This window comes from Tachyglossus aculeatus, chromosome X4, assembly GCF_015852505.1.
Source record: "Tachyglossus aculeatus isolate mTacAcu1 chromosome X4, mTacAcu1.pri, whole genome shotgun sequence".
Classification (NCBI taxonomy): Eukaryota; Metazoa; Chordata; class Mammalia; order Monotremata; family Tachyglossidae; genus Tachyglossus; species Tachyglossus aculeatus.
Genome location: NC_052098.1, coordinates 13,559,693 through 13,575,675, shown reverse-complemented (window position 1 = coordinate 13,575,675; position 15,983 = coordinate 13,559,693). Strand labels below are relative to the sequence as shown.

The following is a 15,983-nucleotide window of genomic DNA, read 5'->3' as shown; positions in this document are numbered from 1 at the left end:
TATTAAATGGAAGAAAATCAATGGAAAAACTTTTTAATGCACTTGCTTTGAAGGTAGCTCTAAGATGGTAAAACTGGGTTTTCAATTTTCCAAAGTCAGAGAAGTGTACCTACTATAGACAGTGATGCAAATGTAAGTTTTGGAGGCCTTGATTTGTAGTTCAGTGCTCCCAATGTCAGTTTACCATTCAGCCTTTAGAGGTTTTTCACCTATCCTAGTGATGTAGCTGATTACAGTGAATATCAATGTTCCTCCCTGAAAGAGTATAGAGTATTGTGCTGTGAGTTATATTTTCATCTTTTATCAAAATTCTAACATAACAGCTGCCTGATTTTGTTTAGGCCTAGCCTAAGTTCTTTCTTTTCTAGTGACCTGGGAAAATTCAAATGACTAGAGTGGTTTTCAAGCTGGGGTCAAGTTTCTTAATTTGTAGTCTACCAGTGGGCACTGAAGAGTTGTGATCCATGACAATGATGTTGTTACTCTGCTGTTGGTTGTTCTTCCTACCTAGCTTCTATCACCTAAAGCCAAGCACCAAGGAAGGAGTCATGGCTTGGGGAGGCAATAGCAAAGTCTTGAAAGATGCAGGACCTGAGGAAAGAAATGGGAGGAGTTTGAGGCAAGAGGACCTGTCCATTAAGAAAAATATGAGAGATTTAAGAGTACTGGGAGAGAAGAGTCTAAGAACAGGAACAGTAGTAATCTCATAAAAAGTTATCCAAATGGTACTCACTAAATAGGGTTTGAGCCAACAGTGTACAATGGACCATCTGTTTCTGACTAAATAACAGCAGTTACACAGCATTCTCTGGATTTGTCCCCCTTTTTTTTTAAAAAAACCCTAATTTCCACGTGCATGCTTTTTTGTTCGGGGTCTTAGAGTCTGAAAGTTCATTCCCATTTTACTTTGTAAATTTAGATTCACTCTATTTTGATTCTGCCTTTTCTCAGAATGCACTCCCAGGGTAAAGGGAGGGGCACTGGGAGAACTGCAAATTGATTTATTAACTCAATTTATTCTCATACTGCCTCTTGGGGCTCCCACAGCTTTTTCCCCTTAAACAATTTCTATCTTGCCCAGCAAACTATATTTTAGATGTTAGAAATACTATGTCATGCCCAGGTGTCCCTTGCTTTGCACTGGGTATGATTCTAAGAGTTGAAAACATGTACAGTGCATGCAGTTTTATACAGTAAAAGGGAGATTAGGTTCCAGAACAAAAGTGAGTGGTTTATTCACACCACAGGTGTGAAAAGCATAACATTACCCTCTTTAAATGATTGCCAACTCTCCTTTTGTGTGTGCATTTGTGTGTGTTTTTTTGTTATTTTTTGCAGGTGAACCTCTTTGTGTTGCTGTCTGTGGTCTGTGTCCTCTTGAACCTGGCTGGATTTATCCTAGGATGTCAAGGTGCTCAATTTGTGTCCAGTGTTCCCAAATGTGATCTGGTGAGAAAAATGTCACTGTGAAGTGGGCCTTTTTTGTTCTGGGAAGCTACCTTTTCAAATCTTTAATATAGGCTAACTTTCCACCCTAGCCCTGAGGTGAGGTAGTGAAACCAGAAGCTGGTAAAAGACAATTAGCCTACTGGATCCCATTGTCATATAAACGGGTCAGGCAAACATATCTTTCTGATCATCAATAGCTATATGCACCATAGTTCCTGAGTAGGTGGATCAGAGCTGGGCAAGCAGTTTCTGTCCTGGTCAATCAAAAGCTATGGCCGATATTGCCAAACTACACTCCCTTAAATGTAATTAAGCAAATTCCAAAACAAATCCTTCACTATTATGTAAGAAGTATGAAAAATTCAACTGGCGGGGTCAAGGGATATTTGCATAAATTTATGGGTGAGAGCTCCTTTATATTTGAAGAAGATGCTGTTAATGGTGAAATAGTAGTAATGACAGTTAGTGATACTTAGTGAATGCCTACAATGTACAGTGCACTTTACTAGATCCTTGGGAAAGTGTAGCAGAAGCTTGCTCAAGACATGTTCCCTGCCCACCTGGAGCTTACAATTTAATGGGGAAGACAGACATAAAAATATTTTCCACCAGTGGAAGCAGAATAAATAATTATATGGACAATTGGATAGATAGATATAGATATACCCAGAAGTTTTGAGTCTGGATCTAAATAAAACACCAAAGTGCTAGACATAGCTTGACACAATTTATGAGGGAGTGTTGAGAATTAATCAGGAAAGGTTTGCTGCAGGAGATGGGGTTTTAGGAAGGCTTTAAAGGTGGAGAGGGCCCAGTCCTGGAGTTCCAGGATGGAGGAACAGACAGGGTTATTAGTGGGAAAATTAGGGATGTTGACCCAAATGTTAGAGATGTTTGATGCATCATTCTGTTAACCATTAGGATGATGTCAAAGAGGACACTGCCTAGCATCTTTTTGCCATGGTCAGAGAGAGAACATTGGACTTGTTGACCAATGGCCTTGATCCAATAATGGCATTTCTTGTGTTCTTACATTCATTTCCTAAGTGCCTGGGGTGAGTGTGCCAAGACTTGGCTCTTTAGAGGAAGGGAAAGTTTTGTAGAGTGAAGCCTTCAGTGGGCCAAGGCAAATGTACACTTGGAGGCCAGGAACTTTGAAGCCTCCATGTGTGAAGAGCCTTTAGTGTAAAAGAAAATGATAATGAGTTGTGAGTTTGAATGAGACAATTATTGTGAAGGGTGAGCTTAAATAATTGATTTAAGTAATCAAGAGGATTTAAGAGGTGTGCACTCCAGACCCCATTCTGGTGGGTTAATAATAAGCCACCTTTAAAGTTAATAGGGATGGGAGAGGAATAGACCAAAACGTGACAGAGGTGCTCATCACACATATTTGCTGCTTTTCAGTTGTGGGGAAAAAAAAAGATCGTAATGTCTCTTCAACTTAGTCATTGCCGTGACCTCAATTTATAGGAATAACAAAGATTAGAAAAGAAAATCAGAAATAGAATGCCATATGCTGAGCTAGAAAACAAAACAATTTGGAATACAGAAATATAATTAAGAAAATCCATGAAAAGAACAATTGGCTTGGAATTAGAGGAACTTGAGGATGTATAATAGGCATAACAGTTGTATGTGCTCAAAGACTTAGTCTCTGCAAGCAGTCTGTTGGCCAATATGGCAGGCATTTGCAGATGTGATATCATTTATATTAACTATTTCCATTAATGTCCGTCTCCCCCTCTAGACTGTAAGATCCTCATGGGAAGGGATTGTGCCTTCCAACTCTGTTGTCTTGAACTCTCCCAAGCCCTTAGTCCAGTGCTGTGCACACAGTAAGAGCTCAATAAATGCCATTATAAAAAAAGAATAAAAATATGAAAGGGAAGAGGAGGAAAACACAGATTTAAGTTATTGGAGAATAAGCAACTGGTTACCTCAAGCTATCAGAATCCATTGAGCATTTAAGTAGTGACCATTTGTTTCAATGTCCGTGCTTTCCACAATTACAACTGAAAAGCACATGTTTTGCCTTTAAGCAACTGTTGATCCAGTAGGGGCACTTGGCAAAGACAGAAACAAAAAAAGAAGTTTTTTTCCAAGGGAATTGGCAAGGGCTTACAGACCTACATACAATTAAGGGAAGCCTTCCATCTTGGTGGGGGCCTCAAATCTGAGCTTATGGAAGCATATTGAAAAGTTTAAAAGACATGGACATAAAATAAAATGAACCCGTGTTGATGAAATCTAAGACCACACCTGAAGCAACTGTCTCCTGTCCACTGGGGCCATCAATAACTTCCTTAGAGAATTTAGAATGGGAAGGCAACTCCATAAATACATTTAATTTTTGTCACATTTTTGATCTGCTAAATAAGATGCCTTTCAGTGTGCAGAAAATCATACGGTATGAAAAGAGTTGGTAGTTGCGGTGAAAGGGGTGGCAGAATCAGTCCTTGTCAGTGTCCCGTAACATTAGGGGTCCCTGTAATGAACCTTGGCACATAGTAAGCGCTTAACAAGTACCATCATCATTATTATTATAATGTCCTCTAAGATCCCCTAAAATAAAAGAGCTAGACAATCAAGTAGTGTATCCTCTTTGGGCTCCAGTCAGTAGCAATTAATAGGAGAAAACCTAGACTTTTTACACATTAAATAGGTGAAATGTTTATTAACAAGAATTTATGAAGTCCCAGAAGACATATGTCAAATGCTAGTGTTATAAGGAAAGCTAATCACCTGCTTTTGAACTCCAGTAGTGACTTAGTTTCCCCTTACCCTAATGAGGCTTCTATTACAAGCCATACTTGTTAGATCTTGTTTTCACCTCTACAGTAACATTCATTCAATTGTATTTATTGAGCACTTACTATGTGCAGAGCACTGTACTAAGCGCTTTGAAATTTGCTTCAGGCATGAGATTGCAAGATCCTAGTGGGCAGTCCCATTGGGTGCTCTGCAGCAAACTGTGGGTGCTCAATAAGTAATGAATGGGAGGAGTTAATACTTAGAGTTGCTGAAGAAATGTAGCACCATTTTTTCAGTCCAAAGTAGGGAGTAGTCAAAGTGAGTGGCCCCAGTGGATGCACACAAAATGAAAACCTTACTGAAATTTGTAAGAGCTTGTGAATGAGGAAACTTTCCTGAAGCTCGATAGCTCTCATTCTCTTCAAGGCTCCAAATGATGAGAGGTAGGGAATGAGGCAAAAAGGTGATGGAGTTGCTTGCTAAAAAAACAGGTGAGCCTTAAAACATGAACGTCATCATATCAAACATCAAACAAACAAGGCAAGAGCTGGCCACTGAGAGATTATAACAGAATTGAAAGTGTTTGTTTAAAAGCCTTAAAAGAGAGCTCGAATGGCAAGGAGCACTGACCCGGAACTTTGGCAAGCCACATTCTGCGTTGTTGATTCTGGATTGATGTTGGATTTATTTTGCAGACAGCCATAGTACATTAAAGAATAATTCCTTTTTTCTTTTTTTTTTAAAGGTGGACCTCGGTGAAGGCAAGATCTGCTTCTGTTGCGAAGAATTCCAGCCTGCCAAATGCACAGACAAAGAAAATGTGTTGAAGCTATTCCCAGTCCAGCCATGTAGTGCTGTTCACCTTCTACTTAAGGTACCTTAGTGGGAGTGGTGCCAATAGTATTTATCAAGCACCTCCTGTGAGCTGGGAGAGAATACACAGGTGAGAATTAGATCTAATGCTTGGCCCTCGAGGAGCTCACAATCTAAGAAAGTGGTGAGAGGGGATTGGAGACAGGCACAGGAAAGATGAAACAGTAGTAAACTAATATGAAAGACTAGGACAATTACAAGAAAAACAAAAAAGCAGTAGGGTGACACGGCTAGGGGAGCAGAATTTTGGGCTCCACCTGGGTCAGAGTCTAGCAGAGGCAATGCTGCAACTGCCACAGCTTCAGCCGCTGCCCCAGCCTTCCCAACGGTCCACGTTTTTTGGAGGCGGCAAGCTGCAGCTGCTTGTGGATTCGGTGTGGAGATAATCGGGACCACAGAAGGAGGGAGAGCTGAAGGAGATACAGTCAATCTGTGAACCATAAAATGGCGCCCATCCCCAGAAACAACAGTTCATTTGGACAAGTACCCTGTGGGCTGAAAAGAAGCAAACACATTATTGAAAAAGTTTGTTCTTTGGGTAACTCCCTCAAATAATTAAAACACATAGCTGCATATGTGAACTGCTTCTCATCAAAGAGTAGGGGAAAGAATAAGTGGGAGGAGATCAATGCAGGCCGAGATTGTTGTCTGTTTCATAAATTACGCTTGGGCCATCTTCTTTGTACCTGTGTGGTGTTCAAGCATTGAAGGACAACCAGAAAAACCAAAAGTGGGGGGAGGAAACACTTTTTCCTGTGCCTTTAGGCTGAAATGATGGACCAGTCAATGTGTGCAGAGCACCGTACTAAGTGGTCGAGGAAGCACAAAACCACAGAGTTGGTAGACGTATTCCCAGCCCTTAAGGAGTTTTGGAGGTGAATCCAAATGGTCACTTTGATTATTGGAGAAATCTACCTTGGGCTTATGGGCATGTGTACTAATTCCCTGTACTGACAGCAATCAACAGGGCAGTGCTGCTTGGGGAAGGAGAGAATCAATCAATGAATCAATGGTATTTATTGAGCACATTCTATATGCAGAACACTGTACTGAGTTCTTGGGAGAGTACAGCAGAATTAGCAGATATGTTCCCTGCCCACAACAAGCTTACAGTCAAAATTGGTCCACCCTTCCACTTGCCACATATTCTGTAGGAGCAGTAATTGATCTTTCGTTGCCCTTGGGTCTCTGGAATTGCCCCAGTTGCCCCAGAAACTGCACCAATAGCTAGGGAAGCCTCAGTTCAAGAACCAGGGCTGAACAACTCAAACCGTAGAGGAATCTCCCCGGTTGCTCTTTGGAGAGATCCATACTCAGGGAGTGGTAGGTTTCCTTCTGGTCCGGCTCATCCGCGAGATGGTTTCTGCTTTGGATCCTACCTTGGTGCTTAGGCTAGCCCCTCTGGTCATCACATAAAGAAGCCCAGTCACAGGGAACTCTTGGGAAAGTTAGCAGGAAGTGGCAGGGAGGGGAGAAGAAGGTTGGGGACCTCTGACTGGTGACATTTCCTACCGTGGCATTAGCAAAGTCCTGAATGGAATTTTCTCCTCAGCCAGAAACATAGTCCTCCAGGACTGATGTCTCCTCAGCAGAGCAGCTCCTCTGACCCTTACATGCACAGCCCCTTCAAAGCCCTTTTGAAGGCGGATCTCCTCCAAGAGGCCTTCCCTGACTAAGCCCCCCTTTCCTCTTCTCCCACTCCCTTCTGCATCACCCTGACTTGCTCCCTTTGTCCATCCCCTGTCCCAGCCCCACAGCTCTTCGGTACACATATGTAATTTATTTATTTATATTATTGTCTGTCTCTGTCGCCCCCCACCCCCCAGACTGTAAGCTCGTTGTGGGCAGGGAACGTGTCTGTTTATTATTGTATTGTACTCTCTCAAGCGCATAGTACGGTGTTCTGCACACAGTAAGCGCTCAGTAAATACGATTGAATGAATGAACAGCTACCAAATTCACAGCCCTTTCAAATGTGAGCCCTTTTTAAGGCAAAGAAGATAGCTTTCAAAGGGTGATGGTGATGGTGGTTCGTGTCACCGAATTTAGCTTTCTTCCTGACATTGTCTTGGCTCATCAAGCATTTTTGAAGCATGATGTCTTGCTGGTTCTCTTTTCCTCCTCTTTCCAGAAAGTTCTTTTTGCTCTGTGTGCCCTGAACGCCCTCACTACCACGGTTTGCTTGGTGGCAGCTGCCCTGCGCTACCTTCAGATATTTGCAACCCGAAGACCCTGCATAGTAAGTGAGCAAGGGACAACAATTGCCTTGCAGCAGAGGTGGCCCCTAGACTTTTCTACATACATTAATTGATCAGCTTTTTCAGTATGCCCATATATGTGTCTGTTGGCTAACTGAGATGATGTTCAAATAGGATGAATCCCCGTTTTCTGCCGAGGAAGTGGAAGAACAGGGCCACATCCCGGATCCTGAAGACTTTGTGCCACCTGTGCCACCCCCTTCGTATTTTGCTACCTTTTACTCCTGCACGCCCAGGATGAGTCGCAGGTACGGTGCCAAGGCCCTCCCTCACCGCCTTCTGCGCTCAGGAAGGCTGGAGAATCCCCTCCAGCCTAAAGAAGGCATGGCTCTAAGTGCTGAGTCGAGTCACAATGGAAGGTTTTTGTTTTCCTTTCTCTGACAAAACTGGATGACATGGCAAGGAAAGAAGCTACCGCACTCCCATTTTGACCCAAAGATATCACTTTGCAATTTTCAGCTGTGTTTCTCGGGAAACCTGACACCAAAAGAGATAAATGTGGTAATTTGACATGATTGAGAGCTTCTCTTGCACTATGACCATCATAATTAAGTCAGACTAAAGCTTCATTCCAACCCTCTCACAGACCACAAGGGCGTTTCTCCTCTGGTTAATGGAAGAAGCCAGGACTCCCTCACCCTTGCCCTGTGACTAAGCAGAGGGCACGGCTCTCTGATTATTTTTGCATCCTTTGTAGTTCAAATCCCAGAATTTTGCTCAGTTTATAGGATCCTTGGCCCTGATGTCCATTTCAAGTCATACCTTGGCTTACTTATTGGGGAGCTGTTGACAGGCCTTTTCCAGAGGGCTTCTTTGAAGCCAGTGTTTGCTTTTGCGCTTCCACGCTCTGTTTCATTAAATTATACCTGTGTTTCTTAAAGCCAAATATGAAACAACCACTTGTGTGGTTTTAGAGATTAAAAATTTCAAGTGTCAGACTAGGGCCCACCTTCATCCCTGAACTCTTGTTTGCAAGCCATCAAGGATGGAGGGGCTAGCACTTTGTATCACTGTAATACAGTTGGAAAGTGGTCCATTCTGGTACTAAAAATATGATATTTATCATTTCCCCAAATTATTTCAGTGACATGATCTGAAAGACCAAATCTTTGTAGTCATCTATCATATTCAGTGTGTCTCTTTGGGACATTTTTGAAAAGCATAACAAAATGCAAATGCTATTTTTTACAAAGGAAGTAGGAAAAAAATAAAGCAAAATTCTGCGACTTTTCTCCTGATAGGTCATTTGTTACCTTGGATTCAGGGGTTCAATAGAGATGCTCAGTGTTGTTATTTCCATTATTTATATTTGAGGTCCCCGGGAGTGGTTTATCATTCCAGTCAGCTGTCAAGACCCACACGCATCTTCTAGGTTGGCTGATACCTCATGAGCAGGGAGGCTTGTTTTGGGCAGGATTTATTTCCTTCGTGGACTATCAGACTATCCACCCAAGAATACTGAATACTGTGCTAGGTATTTCTCAAATTCTCAGAGCTCCCTGTTCTAATTTTTAGCCACACCAGAGGTGGAACGAAAGCCCTGGCTGGGCCATTTTGGCTCACTTCGATATGCTACTCGATGAGAAGCCTTAAATATATGGGTGGCCAAATGGAAATAGGAAAAGCTACTGGGAGAGAAATCGTCAAACTTTAAAGTGCCCTAACCGTTTTTTTGTGTTACAAAAAGGAAGTGTAACAAATTTATCAAGGCCAAGATGGCCTAATGGGGTTTCAGAGCCACCTGTGTGAGCTGACCTGGCTCCTCTTTGCAGCTTTGGAGGATTGGTAGAGGCACACAGCCATAGCCACAAGTTTCCATGTCTGAAATCCTTCTTCTTCCTCAACTCCCTCTCCCCTTCTCCTTCCCCTAATTCCTGGTTAGTTTTTCAGAACCAGTCGAGCCCTGAATATGTCTTAAGAGGTAAGGATTTTCTGGGAAACAGACTCCTAATCTACTACCTTGATCTTAAAGTAGAATAGGATTTCCCAACCTGATGCCTCTTACAGTGCCTATAATCCTTAGTATCAGAAAGTTTTTTTTCTAGCTAACTAGTCCTTTCTACTTCAGCTTTGGCTAATTTCATCTCTTTCTCTACTGAGAGGGAACAGCTAGGGATTGTTAGACTTAGACCAGCCGTCCTCCAAATATTTACGCTACTGCAAATCAGATCATTGCTCAGCATTCACTTCTATGGGCTAAATAAATTCATTTCCTTTCATCTTTTCTCTTAGGACCATTTCCCAACCCTTCAGTGATTTTTAGGACTCTCCCTTGGAATTTTTTTCCCTCCATGTCCTTCCCACAAAGAAGGTTGTTATTCCGATGCAAGGCTGTTTTCACCAGAGGAAAATGGAACCTCTTTTTGTGGTTTCCTGCTGAGACGCTCTTTCTCCAAAGAGAGTGATTTTGGTGGGTCACACTGAGAGATCTGTTGTCATGTTTGGTATGGTGCAGGGAACAGAGCAGTTGACAGCAACAGGCGGATTTAATTTCCTCCAGAGGCAGAAAAGGGAAAGTGACTCATGCTAGATCGGGATCCATATTCTCTCCAACAGTGTGTGTCATTTAGTCATATCCTGACCTTTCTTTCTCCCCTTCATACTTACCACTCTATTTCCTGCAGAGAGTACCTGCCACTGTCCTGTGAATTTCTTTTCTTTCCTGCAATCTGAGCTGGCCTCACCCTGATCGGCTGAGTGGGAAGGCGTTAACCAGGATTTATCCCCAAAGTGACAGAAATACCATCTGAGGACATTTCTGGAGATTTTTTGAAAGCAAGGCTTGTTAGAAAGGAACTGACAGGTTCAGAACAGGTGCCAAGGAGTTGATTGGGTTCAGTGCCATATATGGCTGGACCCTACAGGTTTCAAGATGAGATTCACTCTCTTTCACAACCTGTAAATTGTTCACTTCAGTACACATGCTCTCTTGGAGATATTTTTTCATTTGACCCACGTAGGTGACAGATTTACAACAGCCCAGTTTGACAGGTGCTGGAAGTTTATCTCCTGCCTGTAATCTTCTTGTCTTGCAAGTTGGCAAACCCAGCAATTGAGTAATTTTGAGCAATATTTTAATGCTGTTGTGTTAATATCTTTACAGTAGAATGTCAAAACTGCAGTTTCCCAGTTATCTCGGTCCAGGTGGAGGCTAGTAGCGATAATAATGCCCTTGCATTCACGGGCTGAGTTTTCATGCTTGTGCTGTCTGCCTTCTGATGGCCTTCCCAGGGAATTTATGAACTTCAAAAATATGTCTGATTAATTTGGATTTAGAAAAAAAAATCTTAGCTCATGGGTCCCCTTCTCATAAACAATTTTCTGAAGTTATTAGTAGCTCAGTAAAATCCAAATTGACCATGTTGGCCCAAGTGCCCCCTTTTGGGGCTGCTATAACCAGGGCTTGGGGGCATTTTAAATGATAAAGGGAGACACAAGAGAGATGTTCTCTCTTCCCCACACCTATCAATCAATAAATAGTATTTATGGAGTGCTTACTGTTTACAGAGCATTGGATTAAGCACCTGAAAGAGTACAATGCAACAGAGTTGGTAGACACGATCCCTGCCATCAAGGAGCAGGGGTCTGGAGTCTAAGTAAATCAGAAATGTTGAACAGGAGGGTTGAACCATTATTTTGGGTCAGTTGCTCAAGATGCTTTATCAGAATGGCTAGTCAGATTCCAGTAGAACACATGAAATACCCAAGTGTGCTTTATATTCCTTCAGCCTTTAGTAATCTGCGCTTAGTCATTTAGGTGCTGAAAGGGAAAAGCACATATTCTCTCTAGACTGTAAGCTTCTTGTGGGTGGGGAATGTGCCTACCAACTCTGTTATATTGTACTCTCCCAAGTGCTTAGTACGGTGTTGTACACACAGTAAGTTCTCTATAAATACCATTGATTGATAGATATTCTCAGGCCTTTTTTAATGGTATCTGTTAAGTGCTTAATATGTACCAGGTGCTGTGCTAAGAACTGGTGTAGATACAAGCTAATCATGTTGGAGAAGTAGCGTGGCTTAGTGGAAAGAACACAGGCTTGGGAGTCAGAGGTCGTGGGTTCTAATCCCAACTCTGCCACTTGTCTGCTGGGTGATCTTAGGCAAGCTACTTAACTTCTCTGAGCCTCAGTTACCTCATCTGTAAAATGGGGATTAAATCTGTGAGCCCCATGTGGGACAACCTAATTACCTTGTATCTACCCCAGTGCTTAGAACAGTTCTTGGCACATAGCACTTAACAAATACCATAATTATGATTATTATTACGTTGGACGCGGTCCGTGTCCCACATGGGGCTCACAGTCTTAATCCCCATTTTACAGATGAGGTAATTGAAGCACAGAGAAGTGACTTACCCAGGGTAACACAGCAGACAAATGGCAGAGCCAGAATTAGAACCCAGCTCATTCTGATTCCCAGGCCCATGCTCCATCCACCAGGCCTCGCTGTTTTTCTGATCAGAGCAAAGCCCAACTCTCTGAGGGCACTGAGCTCTGAACCTTTTGCTAGGGAATCAGTGGGAGTGATTCCTCTAGTCCTCTTCATGCTGGATTCCAGAGGGAAGATGAAGACAGTACGGGAGGCTGAAATTCTCAAACCCCAGGAAGTCTTCCTTCACACTTCTCTTCGTCTGCCTTTAACTTAATGATGTGACAGAGCTGAAAAAGCATCAGAAGGTGAATTTGGGGATGGGGTAATATACTTTTAACGAGGACAGTAGCTCCCCTTGTCTGTCTCCAAATGGTCGACTTAAGTTGAGAGTCACAACCTCTGAACTGTAAAAAAATAGAAAGTAAAGAGGCACAGAAGATGACAAGGACAACATTTTTGGAAACTGTGTAAGACAAGGACTTGTGTTTGTATGTAAAAATTGCAACTTCCAAATGGATCCTTCCCTTCTGCTCTGGAATGCTAAAAATGCTTCCATCATGAATTGCTCAAGATAGCAAAACAAACTGCAAAAAGTCATCAGGCCCTATCAGTAATGCTTTGTCAGTATGCACGAGGGAGAAGGCAAACCCTACAAATCTGGAGCAACACACAATCTCAAAAGCATGTAAAACCGGCCCCTGGGTGCTCCTTTCCATTACCTGCAATATTGGCAATTCCAGTTATATTAGAGTCTGTGCAGACCTCAACCTTTTCTCATTCCAGTACAAATATTAAGTTTCAGTTCCCCCCACCCTCAAACCCATCTCTCATCTAAGTACAGCTGAGTTTCGGGGCCCTCTTTGTAGCCCCTCTCTCTCTCTGGCCCTTCCTTTTCCAGATTTTGATCTTCGTGGAGGTTTCCAACTACTTCTAGGGACTCCTCTGATTCTTCACTATGATATCTTTGATTTGATATCATATATCAATATACAATTGAATGAATGAATATCTTTGCCCCTGGTTCTCTTATCCAACCCTTCTTTGTTTATCTGACACTGTCTTCTCCCAAAACATTCCTGACACCAAAGCAGAACATAGGTAAATACTCAGCATTTCCTCATAATGACAATAGTGGTATTTAAGTGCTTACTATGTGCCAAGCACTGTACTAGGTGCTGGGGTAAATACAATTGCAGCAGACACGATCCCTGGCCCTTATGGGGCTCCCAGTCTAATGGAGGGAGAACAGGTTATTAATCCCCATTTTACAGATGAGGAAACTGAGGCACAGAGAAGTCAAGTGATTTGCCCATCACATAGTAGGCCAAGTGGCAGAACCAGGATTAAAGCCTGGGTCTCCTGATTCTCAGGCCTTTGTCTTTTCCACTAGGCCAAGCTGCTTCTTGATTCTTCTCATTGTACATGTTAAGTAATTCTCTTGTACAATCCTTTTGATGTATATTTCCACAAATTAGATGCAGGCATAGAAAATGGCAGCTGTCATTTGTAGAGAGTTTAAACTCCATTCCCTACCAATGGACAATTTTTGCCGTGAAATTTTATACCCTTCTAGGAAAGAAGCATTTGTTTTGTATTTTTCAAATCACTGTATTTTCTGTTTTTAAAACAGGATTTGAAGTGTTTCTTTTATTATTTCATTAGCACATCACATTTGTCAAGCACAGAGCTCCTGGAAAACATGGATACAAGCAAATGAGGTTGGACACAGTCCCTGTCTCATGTGGGGCTCACAGTCTCAGTCAGTTGGTAGACATGATCCCTGCCCTCAAGGAATTTACAGTGGCTTAGTGGAAAGAGCACGGGCTTGGGGGTCAGAGGACATGGGTTCTAATCCCAGCTCTGCCACTTGTCTGCTGTGTGACCTTGGGCAAGCCACTTAACTTCTCTGTGCCTCAGTTACCTCATCTGTAAAATGGGGATTAAGACTGTGAGCCCCAGTGGGACAACCTGATTACCTTGTATTTTCTGGTGCCTAGAACAGTCCTTGGCACGTAACAAGCACTTAACAAATACCATCGTTATTATTAGAGGGGGAGAAAGGCATTAAAATAAATTACAAATAGGGGAAGCAGCAGTAGCAGCCTGTTTACTTATGAAACCGGGAAAATTTTCAGAAAGCGGTTTTATGTCCAATTTCACCTCAAATGACCCCATGAACTCTCCGTGACCCCACCCGTGTCCTCAGATAACCCCATGAACTCTTCTAGACTGTGAGCCCACTGTTGGGTAGGGACCGTCTCTATATGTTGCCAACTTGTACTTCCCAAGCGCTTAGTACAGTGCTCTGCACACAGTAAGCACTCAAAAAATACGATTGAATGAATGTTTACCTAAAATACGTTATGGGAAGATGGGTTAAAAATTTTGGTTGCATCAGAAAGCATGACATGCTGATCTCTCTTGCTTTCAACTTGCTTAGCAGTGTTCACTAGTCTTCTCTGTCTGAAAAGTGCCTCAGGCAAGGAACGTTCATTCAGTAGTGAAATGTACTTTGTATTTCCCTAGCATCAATCACCTGAGGGCTCTCAAAATCCCATTTGTGCATCACGCGTCATCTTGTGTTGTCCCTTTTTTACGGATTGGAAGACTGTTAGGCAGTAAGAGGTTAAGTGATTTTCTGAAAGTCACAGTGTCAGCTAATCTAGGAGCCTGAATTCCTGTCCAGGACTCTACTCTGTAGACCACAGCATCACTCCAAATGACCCATGCTATCCTAATGCAATTGTGTTTTTCCCTAGGATGGTTGGTTCTGATGTCATTCCACTACCCCATATCTACGGAGCGCGAATTAAAGGAGTTGAAGTATTCTGCCCCTTGGATCCACCACCTCCTTATGAAGCCGTAGTGAGCCAGATTAACCAGGAGCAGGTACTGTAGCAAAATTTATCTAATAAGGAAAGCTAGAATTATAGTAGTAAAAAGATTGCGGCACACTCAGAACAATGCATTCCAATGACTGGAAGGAAAATGTCATCTCGTTTATTCTGGGACAGGGAGTAAACAAGAAGGGGAAGATGAGACGTGTTTTTGGGGGGTTTGGTGAGGAAAGGGGAGAATGCGGTGTAGCCTAGTGGAAAGAGCCCGGGCCTGGGAGTTAGAGCACCTGGGTTCTAATCCCAGTTCTGCCACTTGCCTGCTGTGTGACCTTGGGAAAGTCACTTAACTTCTCTGGGCCTCAGTTTCCTCGACTGTCAGATGGGGATTCAATACTTGTCCTCCCTCCTACTTAGACTGTGAGCCCCATGTGTCAGACCTGATTCACTTGTTTCCACCCCAGTGCTTAAAACAGTACTCGCTACATAATAAGCACTTAACAGATACCATTATTATTACTATTAATAATAATAACAACAAACTTTGTGGAAATGAAAATATTTTCTCTGAATTTTGCTGACAGGCTGTGGAAAGAAGGGCTTTTAAAAGCTGCTTTCATCTGGGTTCACAAGATAGGAACTTTAAAAAATATTTTGACAGACTGTGGCATTACGTCAGCATGTCAACTAGATCTGTCCCACATATAGACTGTAAATCCAGTAGCTTTTCACCTGTCCACGACTGTTTGTTTTTTTAATTAAATATTTAAAAATATTTTGACAGACTGTGGCATTACATCAACATGCCAACTAGATCTGGCCTACCTAAAGACTGTAAATCCAGTAGCTTCTCACCTATCCAGGACTATTGTTTTGTTTTGTTTTGTTTTGTTTTAATTAAAAAAAAAAAAACCATAGCCCACCTCTGTTATTTTTGAGTCAATTAAATGTAGGACTACAGCTAGTGACATGGGTTATCTGAAACCCAGTGCACCATGAGAGGAAGGATTTGCTCTATAGCCAACCGATATTAGGCGGGGTTATTTCAGAGAGGAATTTTCCAGTGGAAATTGTTATTTGAATTCATATCTGGAAAGGGAAAACGTAATGTTTAGTGTCACGGTGTCATGAGTAAAGTAAGATCATGGATACGAAAGTACTTCGGAAAAATAAAAAACGCTCTACAAATTCAAGGAATCTTTAGAATATGGTGGAGGGTAATATTTCAGCAGCTTTGTAGCACTGCCTGCCTTCCAGCCAACCCGCTTAGGCTCCGGGGACTGCCTGAACTGCAGTCTGACAGTCAGGCCCCTGAGGTGGGTCGCCCGCCCGCTCCCCGCCATATGACCCCGACATCAGCACGTCTGCAGCTCAGGCTGTCTCAGCTAGCACCAGCTTCAGACATCCGACCAACCTGAGACGGGGCCAAATCAGCCAGCCG

The 15,983-nt window shown here is 42.6% G+C and overlaps 1 protein-coding gene across 2 annotated transcripts in view; it reads left to right on the top strand.

Annotated features, from left to right (window-relative positions):
• The window catches only part of FAM189A2 (family with sequence similarity 189 member A2), a 68,881-nt gene that overhangs the window by 41,051 nt on the left and 11,847 nt on the right, over positions 1 to 15,983 (top strand). For both annotated transcript variants that reach the window (XM_038769956.1, XM_038769957.1), the window contains 5 exons: positions 1,339 to 1,449; positions 4,949 to 5,077; positions 7,208 to 7,315; positions 7,449 to 7,582; positions 14,468 to 14,597. In XM_038769956.1, the coding sequence (XP_038625884.1) occupies positions 1,339 to 1,449; positions 4,949 to 5,077; positions 7,208 to 7,315; positions 7,449 to 7,582; positions 14,468 to 14,597 (612 nt within the window). The remainder of the gene's footprint in view (positions 1 to 1,338; positions 1,450 to 4,948; positions 5,078 to 7,207; positions 7,316 to 7,448; positions 7,583 to 14,467; positions 14,598 to 15,983) is intronic.